The sequence below is a fragment of the Dryas octopetala genome, chromosome 8, assembly GCF_963921425.1.
Source record: "Dryas octopetala chromosome 8, drDryOcto1.1, whole genome shotgun sequence".
NCBI lineage: Eukaryota > Viridiplantae > Streptophyta > Magnoliopsida > Rosales > Rosaceae > Dryas > Dryas octopetala.
In genome coordinates this window covers 9979585-10002720 of record NC_141373.1, presented here as the reverse complement: position 1 = coordinate 10002720, position 23136 = coordinate 9979585, and the positions used below count along the sequence as shown (strand labels likewise).

The 23136-nt window shown below is 34.9% G+C and overlaps 4 protein-coding genes across 4 annotated transcripts; all 4 read left to right on the top strand.

Annotated features, from left to right (window-relative positions):
• The first annotated feature begins 1332 nt into the window (after positions 1-1332).
• LOC147277047 (putative disease resistance protein At1g50180) lies at positions 1333-5061 on the top strand. Its single transcript, XM_086254314.1, has 2 exons — positions 1333-2569; positions 3463-5061. The coding sequence occupies exons 1-2, from the start codon at positions 1513-1515 to the stop codon at positions 3978-3980; spliced, it is 1575 nt and encodes a 524-aa protein (XP_086110440.1). The 5' UTR covers positions 1333-1512; the 3' UTR covers positions 3981-5061.
• LOC147277048 (putative disease resistance protein At1g58400) lies at positions 4087-4833 on the top strand. Its single transcript, XM_086255595.1, has one exon. The coding sequence runs from the start codon at positions 4087-4089 to the stop codon at positions 4831-4833; it is 747 nt and encodes a 248-aa protein (XP_086111721.1).
• A 9425-nt stretch (positions 5062-14486) lies between the features above and the next one.
• LOC147277046 (large ribosomal subunit protein eL34-like) lies at positions 14487-16126 on the top strand. The gene is made up of 4 exons (XM_086253511.1): positions 14487-14640; positions 14772-14851; positions 15647-15756; positions 15866-16126. Exons 1-4 carry the CDS (start codon positions 14562-14564, stop codon positions 15957-15959), a joined length of 363 nt encoding a protein of 120 aa, XP_086109637.1. The 5' UTR covers positions 14487-14561; the 3' UTR covers positions 15960-16126.
• A 1417-nt stretch (positions 16127-17543) lies between these two features.
• On the top strand, positions 17544-21997 carry DEG8 (Trypsin family protein with PDZ domain-containing protein). The gene is made up of 13 exons (XM_086253827.1): positions 17544-17845; positions 18181-18308; positions 18529-18611; positions 18717-18815; positions 19010-19076; positions 19577-19652; positions 19733-19799; positions 19994-20211; positions 20422-20489; positions 20670-20749; positions 21070-21156; positions 21269-21376; positions 21722-21997. Exons 1-13 carry the CDS (start codon positions 17649-17651, stop codon positions 21848-21850), a joined length of 1407 nt encoding a protein of 468 aa, XP_086109953.1. The 5' UTR covers positions 17544-17648; the 3' UTR covers positions 21851-21997.
• Positions 21998-23136: the final 1139 nt, after the last annotated feature.

Below are 23136 nucleotides of genomic sequence, written 5' to 3'. Positions count from 1 at the left end.
TATCTTTTTAATTAATAATTATACACATCACTATTTATTTCTAAATCAAATTAATATAATTTTTTTGTGAAAGACCATCTTACCCAATTCAAAATCCAATGAATTTAATTTAATTTTTATTTTATAGAATTTTACATTGGTAAATTGTAAATTTCTCCAACTATACACAATCTGCATCGTAAAATATTGTTCTCCAACTACAACATTAAATGTTCTCCAACCCTCAGTCTCCAACGTTGAATCTTCTCAAACTTCAAGTGTCCAAAATTGAATTTTCTCTGATGGATCAAAGACTCAAACTCAAACTCAAACTGAAACCCATGCTTTTTCTGTTCAAGATCGGCCAACGCCTCTTATTCTCTCAAATCTTTTTTTTTTTTTGTTTGATTGTTTCCTCTTAGATTTCTTATGTATTAGGTGAATAATCAAAAGGGGTATTATCTTGTTGGAGCTAGGTTCCCATTTTATTCATCTAATTAAACTTGATAATTAACGTACTGTTTCTTCATATCTTGATTTTAAATTTTTAATTAGCATCGATTTTTTTTTTTCATCATTTAAATTGGGTTTAAATGGGAAATCGTGGGCTGATCTTCATCACTTATAATTGCTTGGTTTCCTCCTACCGACAAAGGAAGTGGGCCGCCCACAAATATGGCAACATCCAACTCGATCTGATAATCATAGAAAAAAAACAATTTGAGAATTAGGTTGTGAAAGCCACTTATACCATCAGTGAAACAAAGCCCAGTTTCAGACTTTTTTCAAGTTTTTATATTTCTAAAAAAATTTTGTTTCCCATTATTCTCTGCTGTTTCTCCATCTTCTTTTTGGGTCTCTCTTTTTCCAAGTACGAAAAATTTAAAATTTTCATACATGTTATAGAGTGGGTTGTATGATTTGGAAGCCATGGAGGTTGGGATTTTAGATGGATCCCAATGGTGTACGAACATCTTCTGTTTATGAGAAGGACTTGCATGTCCCCATCCTCCCCTCTCTCTCTCTCTCTCTCTCTCTCTCTCTCTCTCTCTCTCTCTCTCTCTCTCTCTGAGTCCGTCCCCGGGATAGCTAAGTTTTTTTCTCTGTTTATATATGTTTTGGTTGATAATATAATGAAACCCAACTGGCACCACCAGTTGTATAGAAAGCTCCCACAGCCAATTTGTTTGTTCTCAAAGAGAAGTCCAATCAACGTGAGTAAAGTCTTTGTGGAAAGAATGTCCACAAAGACTTTGTTTGATCATTCAGTCCACAAAAAAAGTTACCTCAGCTTTCTATACAACTGGTGGTGCCAAAACAAAAATATAAAAAGAAGATGAATGAATTAAAGAGAAGTCAATCAACGTGCATGAGTCCTACACCACCAGCTTGTACTAGAGAAATTATGAGTTCTAGGTACTCATGGTTTAACACAATTGACTTGTGTCCTTTAAACAATATTTACACCGCACCTAGCCTTTTAAAAATTGTTAAACAGTGAGACAGTAGGTACTATCCTTTGAGCGAAGTGAAATGGCTGAGATCGTTGTCTGTTTTCTTCTGGAAAGGCTTGGTGGTTTGGTCATACACGAAGCCCAATTCTTGAATGGAGTCCGTGACAAAGTTGGGCAATTGCAGCGAGAGCTACAGCGGATGCGGTGCTTCCTAAGAGATGCAGATTCAAGGCAAGGAGGAGATGCAACTGTACAGCAGTGGGTTGCAGAAATCAGAGATCTTGCTTATGATGCAGATGATATCATCGACACATTTGACCTCAAAATTGGATCCAGGAGCAAATTACATGGAATCAGTAATTTCTTCATAAGGTTTTCTAAGTGTGGGAAAACAGTAAAAACGCTCTATGAGGTTGGGTCAAAGATTGGGAAGATTAAGAGCCGCATCTCTGAGTTGACGGGGCATATGGACTCATATGGCATAAAGAGGTTGGAGGAAGGAGAGGGCCCAAGCTCTTCTTACAAGGTTGTGAAGAGAAAATTACGACACACCTATTCTCATGTCGTCGACCGTAATGTTGTTGGGTTAGAGGAAGATGCCAACACACTAGTGGCACAACTTCTGAAACAAGGAAACCACAGTCGAGTTGTTTCGATATGTGGTATGGGTGGATTGGGAAAAACCACGCTTGCTCGGAAGGTTTACCATCATGAGGAAGTTAGGGAATATTTTCACTTCTTTGTGTGGGTGTGTGTATCTCAACAATGGCAAACAAGAGACATTTGGGAGCAAATTCTGTTTAAAGTTATCTTGGTTGATGAAGCGAAGAGAAAAGAGAGTTTAAAGAAGAAAGATAATGAGATAGCTAAGGAGCTTTTTGAGGTACTGAAAAATAAGAGATGCTTGTTGATTCTGGATGACATGTGGGATGGTGATGCGTGGTCATTGCTAAGTGCTGGCTTTCCACCTCACGAGGACACACAAACCAAAATCCTATTCACATCTCGCAACAAAGATGTAGCTTTTCGTGCAGATCCGAGAGGTTTCCTCTATGAACCATCCTGTCTAAACGATGAAGAAAGCTGGGAACTATTCCACAAGATTGCAGTTTTTGGAAGAGTACTAGACGATGCAGGTAATACCTAACTTCTCGATCTCCTATATAATGATTAATTTTATGAATTTAGTTTTATCTTATATACATGCAGGATCTAGTGAAATTAGGTGCTTTACACAAGTGCTTGATCTTTACTTGGATGACATATTAATTTTTTTCATATTGGCTTAAGTATTTCAAGATTTTCGAAGGAAGAAATTGATCGATAGTAAGTCTAAAGTAAAATATTACAATTTGCAGTGAAAATTCTAATTGAATTAAGATCCAAATGAAAGCTTTATTTCGTATCTCTTCGACTTGTGTCACTACAAGAAATATGGCCAAAGTCACCTTAAATTGAAACTAAATTAAAGTTAGTGACAATTCACATATTTTGGAGTCGCCAATTATTTTAAAAAATAATGGTAGAGGAAAAGGTTGCCTTAGGACCCATTAATTTGTACAATTGTTGACTAATAGGTAGCTCCATAAAAATGGTAACCAAATTGAAAGATTAGTGGGATAATTATTCCTATTCCACTCCAAATCCAACCAAAAGAGGAAAATGTGGGATTAATAATTATACTTTCCCACTTTAGACCCAAACGAATCTTACAATGGTGACAATCTATATATACTTTCTCATTAATTATTTCTACAATGGTAGATTAATAGGTAGTAGCTCCATAAAAATGGTAACAAAATTTGGAGATTAGTGGGATAATTATTCCTTTCACTTCCCACCCAAATCCAACCAAAAGTAGGAAATTTCAATGATTTATACAATGTCCATCATCAAATTATGTGTATCATGTCCAATAACATATATTGTCGATCGTAATTAAAGTGTTATTTACTATGGGATATATCCATATATATGTACCATTAATTTGTGTTTATAGTCTAACTTTTGTTGTGCATATATGGCTCAGATGAATCAGCAAACAGAAGGGCGGCTACTAGTTCTAACCAAGCTTTTATAAGTGTCAAAAGCATGGAAAAGCTTGGGCGAGAAATGGTACCACATTGTGGGGGTCTGCCACTGGCCATTGTTGTGCTTGGAGGTATTTTGGCAACAAAACATACCATTGATGAATGGAATATGGTCCATGAAAATATCAAATCACACCTGAAAATAGTCAAAGGCCACAAAGAAAAACAGCTGGGGTTTTTTGAGGTGTTGGCTCTAAGTTATGATGATTTGCCATACTATTTGAAACCATGCTTTCTTTACTTAGGCCAGTTCCCGGAGGATTTTGAGATACGGATGCGAAGAATAATCAATCTGTGGGTGGCAGAAGCCATCATATCGTCAAGTGAAGGAGAGAAGGAAGAGACATTAGAGGACGTTGCATATCGCTACTTGACAGAGTTAACAGAAAGGTATTTGGTGCAAGTGGAGAAAAGAAGTTCAGGCGGAAGGATTAAAAGTTTTCGCATATATGCATGATCTTCTGCGAGAACTATGTTGGTCATCAAAGGCCAAAGAGACTAATTTCTTCCAAATCGTACAACTTTGCAACAGCAACAGAGAGACGGACTTCTTTTCTTCTACAATGATAAACAGGCCAACATCAGCAGGTAAAATTCGCAGAGTTTCAATTTATCTCAATAATTTCAGCGGGTCTATCCCTTTGGGAAGCGAAGAATGTCCTCCAATTAGGTCTGCATTAGGCTTCCCAATAGACCGATATAGTGTTATAAATCAGGACCTAATTGAATCCATGGTCGAGAGGTTCAAGTTTCTTAGAGTCTTAGATCTTGAAAAAGTTGATGGATTCAAAATACCGAAAAGAATAGCAAATTTGATCCATTTAAGGGTTTTGACTTTAAGTTCTGTTCAGGAAGGGGTGCTATCCTCATCTATAGGCAACTTGAGATTTTTATTGGCCCTAGATTTAAGTACTTTCACTCTGGGAAAGCGAATTCCGAATGTGATTTGGAAGATGAAGAAATTGAGGCATCTGTGTCTTCCATATGATTGTGGATCTAAGACCAAGAAGTTGAAATTTGCAAATCTGAATGACCTGCAGACCCTAATAAACTTTCCTACCGACAAAGCCGATGTGAAAGATCTGACCACGCTCACCAATCTCAGGAAATTGGTAATACAAATACCTGAGCGCAGTATGCTCAATAAGTTCATGGAAATCTTCCAACCACCAACCACATTTAACCACCTACGATCCTTGTCAATATGGGGTGTGGGTACAGTTGGCGTGAAGATAGATGATGAAAAAATTTTATCACGCTGTCCTCGCCTTCGTAAGGTGAAAGGAGGGGGGATATCCTTCAAGAGTTAATGAATGCCAACTCGATCTGGGTAAGCTGCTTAGCTTAAGAATCATCTGTTTCAAGGCCAAAAGGCGGGGGGATATTCCTTTTGTTGGATGTAACAAGTGTTGGATGATTTCTTATTTATGTGTATTAGGCTGTGTTTCTTGTTGGTTTGCTTAATTATTGTACCTAAAAAGATTGGTTTGCTTGTTGTAATAAATCTATGATTTTATTTAGCACTCAGTATGTATGAAATCTGAGTAAGTGTGAATCACATACATGTTTCTTTTTTTCTGTGTTTTTTGAAAAATTTTTAGGCAAAACTTTATTTTATTATCACATGTCAAGAAAAAGAAAAAATCTTTTATATCACCCACGCTAATAAAAATAAGGGTTTTTTTTTTTAAAGTCCATTTTTTAAAATTTACTATTCATCCGGTCCAAGCGCTACAGTAAAATACTGTAGCGGCCCACTTTTTAAAAAATGGTGCTACAGTAACAGCGCTACAGTGACGCCGTTACTGTAGCGCGCTACAGTGTTTTTAAAATGCCATTTTTCCCTTTTTTTTTTTTTTCCATTTCAGTACCAATTGGTACATAAACTACCCAAAAAAAACAAATAATAATTTATGTATTTTCATGTCATAAAACATGTTAAATAATAACCAATATAAAATACAAAAAATCAAGATGAGGCATCCATAATCTTTTACGTTTTAATAGTAAATATAATTGTTACTATCGAATAGTAACAATCATCTATTGCTACTGTCGGGCAGTGGCAATCAATTATTATCATTGTTTGATAATAACAATCACTTATTGCTACTGTCTGGCAGTAACAATCAGAAATTGATACTGTCTTACAGTAACAATCACCTGTTGAAGATAACTAATATATCTTGTTATCGTCATACAATAACAATCACCAAAATTCAAACCATAGAAAATTACAAAATTCAGAGAGTAACAATCACCTGATTGCTACTGTCACACAGTAACAATCACTTGATTGCTACTGTCACACAGTAATCTTTTATGTTTTAATAATAAATATAATTGTTATTATCGAATAGTAACAATCACCTATTGCTACTGTCTGACAGTAATAATCACATATTGCTACTGCCTGACAGTAATAATCACCTACTGCTAATAACAATCACATATTACTACTGCCCGGCAGTAACAATCACATATTGCTAGCAATCACCTATTGCTACTGTCCGACAGTAGCAATCACCTATTGCTACTGCACAACAGTGGCAATCAAGTATTGTTATTGTTTGATAATAACAATAACAATAAATTAGATAATATAATTTAAACTTAATACAATCACTGTGAAAGCATAAATAACTAAATGAATTATAAACTTATGACACAATTACAACAAACTAAAACAGAATCACAATTCCGTTGAAAAAGAAAAATAACTTGAAACTTCCGGATATCCTTGTTCTTAACATGGCATTTCTGTCGAAAGAAAAATAGAAAGTTAAGTACTCAGCAAGAGCAAGACTGATAAATGCAAGCACATTAAAACAAGTGTGTGTGAATGCGCAAAAAATATGTAGAGAGAGCTACCTGGTTGCTCAAACATGGCTCTTCTTGCTTTTGGTTCAGGCAGAGGCACAATAATCTAATTTTTCATGGTCAATGGATAACTTGATTAAAATAATAACTGGATTCAAAATATGCATGATCATGTGAGAAATTGCCATCATATTGTGATACCTAACTAGAAGATAATGCAAACAAGGGCCAAAGGATGAGATACTGTAATCTACTGGAATTAAACCTTTCCATGTTCTATACCATTATCAACTTCAATTAATTACAACTAAACCCAAAATAATCCGACATCTACCATATGGTGGTTTGCAACACAAATCCATTATCACCTAATAATAATTAGCAGCACTCAACAAACTCATGCTCTGATAACGATTGCACAACTATATTTTTATTAGCAACATCTCAGTTTGTCATATCAATCCAACATAACAATCTTAATATATCACCTGGAGGTGTATGCTTGTATCATATTGGCTCTTCAAAGCATACTCATTGTATACACAGGCCTAGTAGGTGTGATGACAGTCACCTCGAAAATGCTTGTGAAAATGTTTCATAGTCAATATTTGTACTATTGGTTTTCTGTGTGTAAAGCTTAAGTGTTTTTGCTGAAATTTGTTTGTAATGGTTGATATTTCCAGAAAAAAAGGATAGTTGTCATGATAGGAATAGGATTTGGAGAATTATTTAAGGTAGCCTAGGGTTTCAAATTAGAAATTTTACAGTTACCAACAATCAAACTCAAATCAATTACACTAACAAGTAGAAGATGTCAAGGGGAGAGAGTACATACCAAAATCGGCCGGAGCCGCCATCGGCCTCGTCGGAAAACAGGGAGAGAAGGCGCTGACTTCCAAGCTTCGATTTGCTGCAACTAGTGGTCGAATGAACGATCTAACCACACCATCAGACTCCTCTCAACGCAAGGAATATTCTGGTGGTCAGCAACAGTCGCACCGTCGTCGGAAAACAAGTTGATGGCGGCAAGCTGTCGATCTTCTTCTTTGAGTCGCCTCCTACAGAGGTCGTGGAGGTGAGAGAATGGCACCATAGAGTTCAGATTGACGAGAGGAATCGACTAGTGGTGGTTCGACACCTTGGTGTCGCCAGAAATTGCAGATCACCGGAGATGACAGTCGGCACTGGTGGTTCTCAAACTGTTCTCACAGTGGCTCATCTTCTCGCAATGGTTCTCAAGCCGTCGATCTTCTTCTTCAAGTCGCCACCTACGAAGGTCCTATACAGAAGAGAGAGATGAGGGTGAGGAGAGATAAATGAGAGAAATGAGAGAAATGAGAAAGGGAGAGGCAGAGAGACGGAGTGACAGACAGAGAATGATGGAGACGGAAGAGAGGACCGGTTTGGTATAAACTGGGCCTTCTTCAAAAACCAAAAAATGACCTGGGTCTTAAAGGTATTAAGAGCCCAAATTTGGGTTTTATAATCATTAACTTTAAAAATAATAAACTCATATTTTATTAAGATACACATATCTATAGCACATTATCAAACTAAAAAACAAACAGCAATACCAAATGGGTAAAAATAACATGTGGCTAGTATCATGGCCTTAAGAGTTATAAAAAATAGTTAGTTATGTCCTAACCATATTTCCTCTTTATCAGCTCTTTTAGTCATTGCGCTTATTTTCAAGAGTCTATTTACTTAGAAATGGTATGATCGGGACAAGGATATGGTCAGATTTGTGGCAAGGACTACCATTAGCTACCAACCTCACCCACACCATATTTCTCTTGTTTTTCACTTTAAAGTTATTTGTTTTTACTTGAGGCAATCTGAGTTGATACCAATATCAACTACCTTTGAGTTTACACATCGGGTCCATCTTCACACAATTTGAGTGAAGTCCTATAGGCTATCTAGGAAAGAAAATAGCCTTGGACGAGATTTGATACTGAGCCTCGACCCACAATCGCCTGATACAAACCACGGCCCATGCGTCCTGACCGAGGCTTCCCCCTGGTTTCTTTCCGCCCTTAAAAGGCGGTGGCATGCCCTAATCTCGTTGCCCACGTGGCACAAGAAATCTCATTTTTGAGCCAAAACAGCTACCACGTGTCCAAATCATCTAGGCCCGAGTTTAAGCGTGACAATTTCACAAGTTAACTTATAATATAAAGTTATGTAACTGTCATATTAATATACAAATGACCATTTGGTTTAGAAGATATATAGCACCCAATATCTTTATTGTTTGGAAGAAGTCATGAATTCAAATCTCATGAATGCCAATTGATTAAAAAAAATTGGTCATATTAATGTAATTAATTGTCTTTTTTTCATGTACATGTGTGTCAGTGACTAATAGTTACATGAAGGAGTAAAATTTCGGTTTCGAGAAAATTCGATGGAAATTTTGACTGAAATTTCGATTTCGACAAAAATTAGACAAAAACGATGAAAATTGCTATCAAAATAAGAAAATTTGAAAGAACATATGTTTATTTAACATATTATCTACTACATTGATAAAAAACATTGAAGAAACCAAATTATATAGTAGGTTTCATGTGATATAAGATAAATATAATGCGCGTTGGAGGCAAATATTGTCAAAAAAATAGTTCACTAATTAATAATTACATAACTAAAACCTCAAATTTATTTATACTAAAATATTAAATCATGAATTAAATAAGTATTCAATACCACATAGAGTTTTTAGGAGGTTCAAAATGTCCGCAGGCTTCAGTATTATCATGTCCAGAGTAAGTGTACTGCGAAGAATAATCACCCCAAGATACTTCTCCAGCATAATTTTGCATGTAATTGTCGACATGCCAACCATATGGATCAGGAATCTGTTGTGGTTGAATTTGCCCATAGTTATACTCATTTGAAGAGTTTGCCTCTTGTTGTGCCCATGGATTACTATCAGACTTAACCGAGTAAGGCAGATGTGATGGGTACGTAGAATATTGGAGGGTTTTTCCCATAATTGTAATTATCACTTCTTAACCCCATAGAGCAAAAAATGGTGGATACCGAATCCTCTTGTTGTCGTAGAAAACTCCTATTACCTCTTTGTGGGGTCCCAAAATTTTTTTCAATTATATATCCCTTAATTTTATTTAGGAGTTGGGAAAATTTTTACATGTTTTTCCCATTATTTGTTTTTATTTAAAAACATTTTGGGGATTTATTTGAAAAATAAAAGGTTTTGTAATAAATTATAGATTATTATTTTAAATTAGGTTTGACTCAAAGTTGACTTTTTGTTTATTGGTCTTTTGGTTTCGAACTTGGACTCGTTGGACAGGTCTCGAGCACACGAGCCGTAAACGCAAACCATACATCGATTGAAGTTACGGTTTAAAAGTTACGGGCATTCAAAGTGAGGGGTAAATAAATTATTGGGTTATTTCGATTATTTTGGTTTATTTTGATTATTTCGGCAAAATCTTGATGGGTATGTGTTAACATTTTCATACATCCAAAAAACGAAATGTTACTCCTTATTTACATGCATGCTATTGTCTGATAATTATATTTTTGAAATTAAAGGCGAACTACGTTTTCTAATATATGGAGAATTAGACTATTTTATTCACTCATTTGAACTTATTTCCCAATCATTTTATTATATATACAAATTAAGCTAGCGACTGAGTATTTTAGGTTCAGTTCTAGTCTTCTAGCTAGCATTAATTTCTGATACAACAAGTGTGTGTGGGTTCCTGGAATTAATGCAATGATATTAAGAGAGTTCAAATCTGCTGTCACCAAATTCCATGTGACTTCTCTGTCTCCTATCCATTTTAGTGACATGTGTCCATCAATAAAAATTGGTATTTTATGATTCCAATTTTGCCCTTTTAAATAATTTAATTAAATTAGAAAAAATAACCCAATCCCCGAGTTTTTTACACTTACGCCTACTAAGGTACTATAATTCACAAATATTACATCACATGACACTACAATAAAAAAAGTATTAGGTTTGTTTTTGACTGCCATGCAGTAAAACAGCTTAGGATTTAGTTCACGGGTTTTGGATAGAACCCCTAAACTCTAAGCCATAAGCTCTGGAACCTTAATTTTAAATATTAAACCTCATTTATATACTCTACACCCCATTTCTATACCATACATCACATTTTTATACCTTAAACTAAATTAAGGGCAACGTTGTAATTTTATGCTCACAAATATAATTAGACTACATTAGCCAACTTCCAAGACAATATAAAAGTCTCAAGGACAAAAATGTCAAATAGAAACGCCCAAAACAAAGGGGCCAATATTTTTGTGACCTAATCTAAAAAATTACATTTAAATTTGATAGTCAAATTGAAATATTATATGGTCTTCATGCTATTCTAAAAAATTATTAGGATTTGGTATTAGGTCTGTTGACTTTAGGTACCAAATTGTAATGTTTTTTTTTTTCATTTTAACTACCAAAACGTTTATATCATTTTACTTTAGATACTAAATTTCAGTTTAGGTACCAACTTTAAAAAATATGGTTGTACCGAGCCGTGACTATCTAACAGTCATAACTTTTTTATTGATTTTTTTTGTTTTTTCAATATTTGCAAGGTTTAAACTTTAATGTTTAATCTCTGGGTTATAGAACTTCATCCCCCAAATCTAAATCAAAAGCATTAAATTCTTATAAATTTTAAATTTTTATGAAATTAAAACAGTCACAACTGTGACTGTTCGACAATCACAATTATATAGCAAACTGATTTGTGACCTAATCTAAAATGTCTTGCTTTAGGTTAGTACCTAAACTAAAAAAAATTATTCTTGCTGTTTTGCTGAAAAACTATTGATATTTGGTATTTAATTCTAATTTTCTATTTATTCAACACCTCTTTTTTTTGTCAATCTCAGCGGCTCCTTTTTAAATGTATGCTTATTTATCATTGATTGGATATTTTCGACATTCAAACTATTAGGTGGATTAATTTAACATTAGGAGGTGTAAAATGAACTTATGTATCATGTACTGTAATTTTTTCTTTGGTTATCTGTTTTTATATTCTTAAATATACTTTTGGTGTAAAAATATATTTATACCTGCAATAGAAAAGAAAGCTAAGTTAGTATGAGAGTTTGAATGTTGTAACATGCTTCACAAAAATTGAATTCACTTAAAATACCATTTGTGAAACAAAATGACTTAAGTCTAAAAAATAAATAGTGCCTAATTTTAAACACCCTACTCACCAAAAAAATTTGTCTAAACCCCCACCCATCTATAAACTCTTTCAAAACCCCCTAAAACTTATAATCCTAAATTACCCTTCTGACGCATGCTGACGCGCGCTGACGCATGCTGACGTCACTGTAACTGTATTTTGGTGAAACTGTTTTTTTTTTTTTTTTTGGAATTAAAGTTTTTGCTAAAACTGAATATTTCACTAAAACTAAAATCAAACATTGAAATTGAATTTCATTACACTAAAACTGAATTTCAAAAATTCAGTTACACTGAAACTGAATTTCAAAAATTCAGTTACACTGAAACTGAATTTCAAGAATTCAATTACACTGAAACTGAATTTCAAAAATTCAGTTACACTAAATTGAAGAATTCAGTTATGAATTCACTTACTGAAACTGAATTAAGTGATAAAACAATTACACCTCGACTAAAATGCAATTACACCTTAATTAAAAAACAATTACACATTTACTAAAACAATTACACTTCACTAAAACAGTTACACCTTTACTGAATTCCGTTTCACTAAAAAGAACACAGCAACCTTATCAAAAAAAAACCAACAATACAACAAGTCATTGAGATGAGAGGAGTAGCCAACAATACAACGTCGTCCGATCACCTCACGCGCGACGAGTACACGACAGTCGCCACTGCCTCGATCTGTTTCTACCTGCAAATTTGATTCATCATATTTCAGAACCATAATTTCATTCAAAGTTCATTTAAAACTCATATTTCACGAACTGAAACTGTTTCAAGAACTGAAACTGTTTCAAGAACTGAAACTGTTTCACGAACTGAAACTGTTTAATCAATAAATTAAGTAAATTTGTATATACTTATAAATCAATTAAAAAACCCACATTTCTATCCGATTAACATAATTAAGCTAGAACTGAATTTGGGGTGAAACTGAATTTCACAAATTGATTTATAAGTATATACAAATTTACTTAATTTATTGATTAAACAGTTTCAATTCGTGAAACAATTTCACGAACTGAAACTGTTTAATTTCAAGAATTTCACAAATTGATTCACAAAATCAATTTCGCAAACTGTACATTTCAAAAATGTTTGTGAATCAATTTCACAATCAGATTTCACAACATTTCACAAATAGTTTACAAACATACTTACAAATCAGTTCACAAATATACTTATAAATCAGATTCACAAGAATTTCAATCTCATTATCTAAATCAAAGAATTGATTTAACAAACATAAAGAACTCAGAGAGATGAGCATTTTCATACCAAAATCTTAACCATGGGTGGTCGGAGCCGCCGAATTCCGAGAGTGGCAGCAGCGGAGGTTGGGGTTTTCAAATTAGGGCTTTTGAAATTCGAGGCAATTGAACACAAATTTGTATACCAGTAGAGAGAGAATGTCGAGGGGAGAAGAATGAGACCGGAACCACTTCAATCCGCCGTCGGAATCGCCGGCAATGGTAGCGGTAAGTCTCGGACCTTCTCGGAGTCGATTCGTCGTCCACGGTGGTCAGTTGGAGAATCGGAGACTACCATCACACTCACCACGTCGAGAGGAAGCTTCTGGAAGTGGAGAGCAGCTGCGACGTCGCCGGAATCGCGAAGTCACCGCCGGAGATGACAATCAGACTTGAGCAGATCTGGCGTCGACGTTTAGTTTCACGGCACGTGGAGGGCATAGGGAGGAAGAGGAAGGAGAGGCGAGTGTGATGGGACCGGTCTTGTCGGCAACCGTCGCCAGACGGCGGCGCACGCGCCGGCGACAGCAGCGGGGAGAGAGAGAGAGACGCAGAGGGGAGAGAGGCAACAGATAGGAGAGAGAGAGAGAGAGAGAGAGAGAGAGAGAGAGAGAGAGAGAGAGAGAGAGAGAGAGAGAGAGAGAGTATTAGTTGGCTGAAAATGAAAATAAAACAAAAGGGGTAAAACTGGAAAATTAAAATATGGGGAGTCAAAGTTGACTGGGTATTAGTTGACTAGGGGGTTTAGGAAAATATTAAGTGTAAGATTGGGGGTGATAAGAGAGTCAGATTTTGGGTGGAGGTTATGAGAGATTTTATCTCTAACTAGGGGGTTTATAATTATTAACATAAAAATAAAATACTAAAAAAAGAAATCTTATTTAAAAAAGTTAAAATAGTAATAAGAGGAAATTACATTGGTCAACTTATTTTATACCTAGTTCAATTTTGGTCCACGATCTTTTTTAAGTTATGTTTTGGTCCACTAATTGTTTCATTTGTTCAATAAAGGTTCATATTTGTGACTTTAAATCTTTTAGGTTGTGTTTTCTTTAATTATAATTGAAGTATAAGTTATATTTCATCATTTCTTAGTCATAAAAACAAATTTGGAGTATTAGAATCTAAAAGAATTGAGATTGTGTGAAGTTTGAAAAATTGGCAGTTTCGGGTACCCAAATTTGGGGTCAATTATCTTGAGTTTTAGAACTCTAATTTGAATGATCTTTATATGGTTGTAAAGAAGAAATGCATAACTTTAAAACAAGTATATGTTTGCTGAATTTGAGTGAGATTTGATAGAGTAAAAGACATGCCAAATTTGAGAAAACAAATCTGGATTTTTATTGAACAAGTGAAACAATTAGTGGACTAAAACAGAACTTAAAAAAAAATTATAGACCAAAATTGAACGAAGTATAAAATAATTGGACTAAATCTGTAATTTCCTCGTAGTAATAAATTATTTCAGACCACAAAACAAAAAAGGTAAAAATTATTTAATCTAAATTACAAATAACTATTCACTCTGCAGTTTATATTTTCACCGTCTACTCTCTCTTGCATATCCCTTGACACTTATTTTCATCTAAATCCCCACCGTCAAATATTAAACACTCGTTACAGCCGTTAGATCTAGGGTTTCGTTGCTTCAAACCCTATTTAAACTCTCTCTTCTGCTCATTCGAACCCTTTTGTTGCAGTCCGTCACACCACAGAGCGAGCAGAGCCAAACGAGCACTCGAAAATGGTGCAGCGGCTCACATACCGAAAGCGTCACAGCTACGCCACCAAATCGAACCAGCACCGCGTCGTCAAAACCCCTGGTATGATACTTTTTTTCCCAGCATTGACTTTTTTTGGCTGAAATCTGTTCAAAATTCATTTGAGCTTGCTAGCTTTTGAAGATTCGTTTGGTTGCTTTGGCTGATTTGATGTTATGGGTTTTGAATATAAGGGGGGAAGTTGGTGTATCAGACCACCAAGAAGAGAGCCAGTGGTCCCAAATGCCCTGTTACTGGCAAGAGAATCCAAGGGGTATGTTTGTTCCTTCTTGCGTTTGATCAATTTGTGTGTGTGTGCCCATGAAAAGATATATCTGTATTTATGTTTCATTGAGCTATTGGGTTAGGTTCATAATGTGAATTTACGAATTTGTTGTTGTATTTGTGTGATGGATGATCGCTAGGTCTTGTGCTACTTTGGATTCCATTGTTTCCTTGATTTTGTGTATATGGTGTTGTAGTGTGAGTAATTTCTTTGGGAACAGATGCAATCTATTAATTTTAAGAGAGTAGGCAGTAATCTTCATGTATTTCAAAGTCCAGTGATAGGTAATAACAGGGTCGATTTTAATACATAACTGAATGTTCTGGTTCAAACAATATGCTTAGCCGAATGAGTGACTTGCAGTGTGTTTGACAATTTTAGTTAGGAGAAGAGAAGAGTTTTCTAATATCTCTGATCCTTGTTTGGATAGGGAGGAAACGGATGGAGAGTATTTCTGCAACTGAGCATATATATATAGTTTTAATATTTAAGTTAGGCAACATAAGTTATATTTTTCATCTAATTCTTGAAACTTGAAAATTCCTCTCCATCACTCTTATCTTCCCTCCGTTTCTTTTGATTCCAAACGTTATTATTTATTACTTATACCACACTTGACGCTCCTATATTATGTAATATAATACACATTTCCTTATGAAAGCTTAGAATTAATGTGCCGTACAGTATTCTTGTGTTCTTATGCTTAATGACCCCTTTCTTATGAACCTAGGACTCTTTTTCTTCTTGTATCATTGGCTGATAGCAATTTTGGTTTCCTTGCAGATTCCCCACTTGAGACCTGCTGAATACAAGAGGTCTAGGTTACCTAGGAACCGAAGGACTGTGAACCGGGCCTATGGTGGTGTGTTGTCTGGAGGTGCTGTTAGGGAGAGGTATGTTAGGGGTAAATAGTTATAATTTGTGGCCTGCAGCTGTTCTTATATTCCATGTGTATAGTAATCAGGGCATGACGTTGAGTATTTATTTTCCAATTTTATGTAGGATTATTCGAGCCTTCTTGGTGGAAGAACAAAAGATTGTGAAGAAGGTTTTGAAGATCCAGAAGGCCAAGGAAAAGCAGGCTGCAAGGACCTAAATGTGATAAATCAAAAGTGTTTTGAATTATAAGATATGCTTGAGCAAGATTTTGACTTAGGTTGTGTTGATGAATGACTTTGGGAGCTAGATTGGGATGCTTTTATTGTTATTTGCTACTTGATTACTTGGGATATTTCATTTCAATGACAAATCAATTGCTTATTACTTGTTTTGTTATAATTTCTTTGATTGTCATCTTATCTGGAAAAGATTTAGGTTGTGCTCGTCTGCCTTGTGCATAATGAGGCATTCGTTTTATTTGCCAAATGGGTGGCTTTGTTTGTTACAATGAACCCAGCTAGGTTGTGCTCGTCCGCAACCTAGCTGAAAGTAAAATACAGAAGTTTTAATCCTGTCTGTGGATACCAATCCTTGTGCTATTGAATTGATTTTGGGGTTTTGTCCTGCTAATAAACTTTGATATCTCATTTGTAAGTGAAAAAAAGTTGAGTTCGAGGGTTGTCATGATTAGGCTACGATTATGGATTGATTCTCTCTAAATGTAACCAAGAAGATTGCCCAATTTCACAATGAGAGAAGACGGCCCATGTTGTGATCACATGTTGTGGGCCCAACTTGTATCACCTGTTGTGGGTCCCACGTCATTGTGTGGGTCCCATGTCATTGTGTGGGTCCCACCTCATTGTGAGACGGCTCATGGAAGTGTCTCTCAGAAGAATTGATTTGACAAAAAAAAAAAAATGAAAAAGGATTGATATAAAAAGTAAAGAAAAATTTATAAACAAAACACATACTTTCATGATTGTTTCATTTCAGGACATTAATTTTGCTTTGAGCTAATAAAGGATATATATTTTTATTTTGTGTCAATTAAGGACTATGTTTTTTTTTTAAATTTTTATCTTAACTTTGGCCCGACGTTAGACCCATCAAAACTCTACCAAATTCAAAAAAATTATACTAGGTTTAAAGATATGCATCTCCTATTTACAACCATATAAAGATCACCCAAATCGGATCTTTACAACTCCAGATAATTGGCCCTAAAGTAGGGTATCCGAAACTATTCGATTTTCCAAATTTTTTCTCAAAAGTCCGATTGAATAGTTTCGGATACCCTAGTTTTGGGCCAATTATCTGAAGTTGTAGATGTCCGATTTGAGTGATCTTTATTTGGTTGTAAAGAGAAGATGCATAGCTTCAAACTAAGTATAAGTTTGCTAGGTTTGGTGGAGTTTTGATGGATCCAATATCGGGTCAAAATTGAGATAAAACAGGGTCCTTAATTGACACAAAATAAAAATATGTGTCCTTTATTAACACGAATTAAAATTAATATTCTAAAATAAAACAACCATCAAAGTATGTGTCATGTTTATAAATTTTTTCCTAAAAAGTACACTCCCTTTACATTTGTATTTTAATTTATTTTCTCACAAACCAATTAAAATTGTAAATAAAATACTAAAAGTAACCTTTCCATTTTTAGCACTTCGCGGGTACTTCCTGTCTGCGTCCGTTTCTGCCAAACCAAACGCACTGTCACTGTTAAATTGAACACTTAAAATCCGAGGGTAGAATGGTAATCGCAACATGTGATACAAGTGAGAATCGTGAACAACAACCCAACCAACCCTTATCTCCCAAGTTCCAAGTCTCACAAACACAGAGAGGTTTTTGTGTTTGTCTTTTTTCTTTGCTTATTGGAATATTGGGTTCAGTAAAAATGCAAGTGTTAGCATCCAATACCTGTTCTCTGCAATCTCATGCACTGAGATTGAGGTTGGGTACTCCCAAGACCCGCTTCATAGGTCGAAGACAGCTCTGCTTTGATGGCATATCCTCTGCCTGCTCTCACTCTCAGTCACACCGTGCTAATTCCCAAGACGACGCCGTTCCTCCCTTCCCCATTTCCACTCAAAGGTTCCTTTCCCCTTTCTCTGATTCTGTAGCATTACATTTTCTTAAATTCAAGCATTTTTTTTGTATACGTGTATGTTCATGTGTAACTAAGGTTTTATATTTACTCATGCAAACGCATTCTGGTAAATCTTGTGCTTTATGTTACTAGGTGAATAGCAGTAAATAAAATTATTTTCATTATTTTATACGTGTCTCAATTTTAGTTATTTTGTTTTTTTGCTTGTCATGTGCACCCATGTGTTTCTAAATGTACATTTTTATCTTGTGCCATATGATTTTAGTTTCTGGGTTTTCCCTATTTTGTTGGAACTCTGATGTTTGATGGTTCCTTTTAGGAGTGTTCAAGAACTGAGCAAGGATTTCGATCCATTAGTATGCGAGACTACTCCTTTCACAACAAGGCGGGCAATGTTTGCGAGTATATTCATGTATTCGTTTTATGATCCTTCAAGGTACTTATCAGGTTCGCAAGTTTTCAGCTTTGTCTTCATTTTAAATTGTCATGCTTGTGGAGAATTTCTTATAAGATGTTTAGTTTGTGAAAAAGTTTATGAATGTAGCTAATGCATTGGGTGCCATAATAAGCAATTGTGGACTTTATGCTTGCCAAGATTCTCATCTGCAATGTAGACTGGTAACTGGTCCATAGTCAACTTTCTTTGATGATGCATATGGATTTACAGCTCAAGCTTTAGGGGATCCATCTGTGACTCTTGAAGAAGTAACTCCCCCGGTTTTCCCTTCCGGGCCACTCTTCCCCACTGAGGTTCATAGTTTGTATTCCTTTATAGGAGGAATCATTCTTTTATTTGTTTCATGCTCCATTCCCTGATTTTTATGGCTGGATTGTTGGTACGTGTCTCATTGATAGGAAAGAATTGTGCAACTCTTTGAGAAGAAGACATACTCTGTTGTTAACATTTTTGATGTGACATTGCGTCCTCAACTTAATATAACTGGTGTGGTCGAGGTGCGTGGTTGTTATTTTTAATTTTGTTCCCACTAGTTTTTGGAAGGAGACATATCAACTTGGTTCACTTTTTGTTCGATTTTTTGTTTTTCACATTTCACATGTGGCATACTCCAAGTATTATAAAGTACGCCATACTTATAAATGTGAAATATGGTGTTACTACAAATAATGTTTAACATATGTATCAGCAGGTTCCTGAAGGAAATGGTTCAGGAGTAGTCTGGGATGGACAAGGGCACATTGTAACAAATTATCATGGTAGGAGCTGGTGAAGGAACTTGAAGAATCACATGTTGATATAAAAGAATATTGTTGTGGGTCTCAAAACATTAAATGAATACATCTTGCATGATTCTCCCCATTAATGATGTTATTTCTGGTATTAACCCGAAAATTATTCTTTACATTCATTGGTAAATTTTCATACCTATCTGCAATTGCTGATACCCCTCCTTCTGGTATATTACTTTGATTTCCCTTGTTTTACATGTTGGATTAATTGCAACAAGGTTTTTCACTAGCAATTCGATACATCTTTTAGCAATTTTACATTTCAAGCCTATAACTTGAAGTATTTTTGGTACAAAAATTTTGGCTTCATAATCTATAGGTTTTCTTTTCAGACTGACATTTTCTTGTTCTACTGTGTGGATTCTGTGCAAAGATATAATTGAATTTATACTTATGATAGTGGATCATCTTAAGACTATTGAATGGACTTAAATTTGAAATTAACAGTTGTGCTCTTTTACTTCCAGTAATTGGCAATGCCCTCTCAAGGAATCCAGGTCCTGGGCAGGTTGTTGCACGAGTTAACATTCTAGCACTGGAAGGGTGAGATTTTCAGTGCATTATTGTTAAGTAGAGTACTTAATGGAGAAATTTATTTTTCTCTTTTTCTTGAATTTTAAAAGGGTACAAAAGAATTTTGAGGGTAAGCTAGTTGGCGCTGACCGTGCAAAGGATCTTGCTGTCTTGAAGGTATTTTTTTTTTTTTTTTTCTTTTTGTACTTGGATAATATTTTTCTATAAAGAAACTGTGCTTCATTATTGTCCAGTTTTTGCTGTAGGAGAGTATGCTTAATGATATATGTTAATTCAATTAAGTCTGCTTGCTGTTCTTTTGTGAGTTATTAGTTTACCATAGCTAGGTACTAAGATGTCTAACTTGCTAGGTAGACGCATCTGAAGATCTGTTGAGGCCAATTGTTGTGGGGCAGTCATCTTCTCTAAGAGTTGGGCAGCAGTGTTTAGCAATTGGAAACCCATTTGGTTTTGATCACACCCTCACTGTTGGAGTTATTAGTGGACTGAATCGAGACATTTTTAGTCAAACTGGAGTTACAATTAGTGGTGGGATTCAAACAGATGCAGCTATCAATCCTGGGAACAGGTTAGTGATTTCATTCTAATAAGAAAATCTTAATTAAGAAGCTCACAGTTCCCCATTTTCCCTCTTTAACATCAAGGAGCACATAGCCAGTGCCAATTTCATTTTGAAGTTTTTAGACGTCGAAGGTAATTCTTTTAATCAGTGAGAAGTAAATATTTTTTGAAACTTGATCATCATCACCTGAACATTACCTTTTTCCTACTGTGGCAGTGGAGGGCCCCTGCTAGATTCCAAAGGAAATTTAATTGGGATTAATACTGCAATATTTACTCAGACAGGTAAGTTTTTTTTAGATTTATCTATCACCACTTTGTATTATTATCTGAACGGTAAGCAATTATTGTATTATGAAAGTGAAATCCATTACAGTGACTCTGATATATATTCAAATTTGATATTTGAGAAAATTCAAATGGAAGTTGCAAACTGATTTCCTCCAAATTTAAATGGTTTGATAGGGACATCAGCTGGTGTAGGGTTTGCCATCCCATCATCAACTGTACTCAAAATCGTACCTCAGTTGATCCAATTTGGCAAAGTAAGTATAAGTACCAAGTATTTTATGGTTCCCACTCATTATTAACTACTTTTTTCACAAACCAACATCCAATCTAACACCTGCGCCAACCCTTCCCTGCAACGGACTTTTCTTTTAATATCCATCTTGTAGTTAATGCACTTGGTGGTTCTTTGCATTTTACTATTACACTTTTGTTTCGAATGCACAAATTTTTGTGTCTTTATGCTGATAGGTCACCAGCAAACACACTACTTAGTGGAATATTTGGATTATGTATTTACTGTTAACCAAAAGAAGCCCATATGTGTCTTCGTTTATTGCTGGTTCATCCATGTTAGGTTATTCGAGCTGGTTTGAATGTGGATATTGCTCCAGACCTGGTTGCAAATCAACTCAATGTTCGATATGGAGCTCTTGTTCTACAGGTATACACCTGTGGATTTTGAGATCATTTAATATTCTCTAAATGAGTATATGTCACATCCGCCCATGGACAGTTTGCTTCTTGATCATTTGATTGACTTTATAATGCTGCAGGTACCTGGAAATAGTCTTGCAGCAAAGGCTGGCCTACTTCCAACCACAAGGGGATTTGCTGGTAATATAATGCTTGGGGATATCATTGTTGCAGTTGACAACAAACCTGTGAGCTGTTCCTTTCTCAAAACTCTTATTCTTTCCTCTCCATGCATAAAATAACATGCTTCTGTTATCAAGATGCAAAATCAGTTAATTGTATACTACTATGAAGTAAGTCCGATCATAATCCTGTATAACAAGAGTTATTTAACTTGACTCTGTCTGCTCGTAGTTTCCATTTCAAAAAGATGAAAAATGAAAAATAAAATAAAATAAAATACAGAGTTCAACAACTTAAGCCTTTATATGAAGTTACTTTCATGTGACATCAAGAAGCAGTATTATTTTCTACCAATGTTTTGGCAAGAAAAAAAAGGAAACTTTGTATTAATGTTATGCATCTTATATCAGGTTAAAAGCAAAGCAGAGTTGAACAGTGTATTGGATGAATATAACGTGGGGGAGAAAGTAATTTTAAAGATTCAGAGGAGCAGTGAAAATTTGGAGATTCCTATAACATTAGAGGAAAAGAGTACATGATAGGGTATGCTGATTCTTTTTTTTACATGTTAATCAGCAAAGCATTTTCTTCAATTATATGATAGGATATTAATTTTGCTCGATATGGGATGTACAATGAGGAGTTACTGTATATAATTAATGGTTCAGGGAGAATTGGTTGATTCAACTTGTCTTCAATATTTTCAGTTATTGATCAATTTTCATATCTAATGTCATGTTCCCAAGGAGGTGAGACTTTGTTTTTTTGTGTTTCAGAGACATTGCAATTGAGGATGTGTTTGAGTGACATAAACTTGATTCAATGCCTAAATACAATCAACTTTTAGGATTGTTATTAATTGACCAGTTATCATCTTACATGTTGGATGATTGGCACGATTGAGACGATGTGAGATGATGTGAATGAGGGGTATTTTTATTTTTTGTTTTTTGGTTTTTATTTTGCTAATATGGGTAAATTATTATATGTTGGGGAGCATGGAGCTTGAGGACATAATGGGGTTAGGCTTGGGTATGTATAGGTGTGAAAAGGATTTCCATTAAAGGGAATGATAGGTCTAGCTTGGTTAATGTCTGAACGTAGTTATACTCTTTAGTCTTTACTTGTTGAAATAAATTAATAGCAAAAATATTATGTTGATGGTATCATCTTTCTCCAAAATTCCATCAATAATAGTAATGATTAATTTAATTTTACAAGTCACCACCAGCTTGTGGCCTATCACCTTATTCCCGAACGCAATTTTACTTATGTAAATTATACAAAGAAAATAATTTAAGTCGGTTGATGTGAAAGAAATCACATACATATTTTATCCCATAAATCAAATTTAGTATTAGGACTAGATTTGAGTTTATGTTTGTGTTGTCTTTGGCTATTTTGCTTCCAAGCTTCGAACACCATGTCAGATTCTTAAACATCCCCATCAACTTGACATCACCAAGTTCCAATAATCTGGCAGTTGAATCCAAATTCCCCTTGTCTTTTTCAATTGATTAGGTTTTTTTTTTTTTTTTTTTTTTTTTTTTTTTTTTTTTTTCAATTCGGTTGGAAAATTTCATGAAAGGAAAAGAAAAATGGACATGACATTAGGATTTAGAATTAATTGTGTTTGTGTCAGATAATCAAATTAAATTACTTTGGGCTTAGCTTCCATTAGCATCCAAAGCCCACAAAATGAAGGTTTTGCATTCCTACGAAAAGGGGTGGGTTTTCATTCTCATTTTCTTGTTTTAACTTATATTATAAATCAAAAAGACGGTCATATCCTTATATTTATGTTTTTTAAAGTAAATTACATTGA

Excerpts from the sequence above, each read along its gene's own strand:
- LOC147277047 (XM_086254314.1), top strand. The coding sequence starts at position 1,513 with ATGGCTGAGATCGTTGTCTGTTTTCTTCTGGAAAGGCTTGGTGGTTTG. Across the intron at positions 2,570-3,462 it reads AAGAGTACTAGACGATGCAG|ATGAATCAGCAAACAGAAGG; the intron begins GTAATACCTAAC and ends TATATGGCTCAG.
- LOC147277048 (XM_086255595.1), top strand. The coding sequence starts at position 4,087 with ATGATAAACAGGCCAACATCAGCAGGTAAAATTCGCAGAGTTTCAATT.
- LOC147277046 (XM_086253511.1), top strand. The coding sequence starts at position 14,562 with ATGGTGCAGCGGCTCACATACCGAAAGCGTCACAGCTACGCCACCAAA. Across the intron at positions 14,641-14,771 it reads CCGCGTCGTCAAAACCCCTG|GGGGGAAGTTGGTGTATCAG; the intron begins GTATGATACTTT and ends TTTGAATATAAG. Across the intron at positions 15,757-15,865 it reads GGAGGTGCTGTTAGGGAGAG|GATTATTCGAGCCTTCTTGG; the intron begins GTATGTTAGGGG and ends AATTTTATGTAG.
- DEG8 (XM_086253827.1), top strand. The coding sequence starts at position 17,649 with ATGCAAGTGTTAGCATCCAATACCTGTTCTCTGCAATCTCATGCACTG. Across the intron at positions 20,212-20,421 it reads GCTATCAATCCTGGGAACAG|TGGAGGGCCCCTGCTAGATT; the intron begins GTTAGTGATTTC and ends CTACTGTGGCAG. Across the intron at positions 21,157-21,268 it reads ATGGAGCTCTTGTTCTACAG|GTACCTGGAAATAGTCTTGC; the intron begins GTATACACCTGT and ends ATAATGCTGCAG.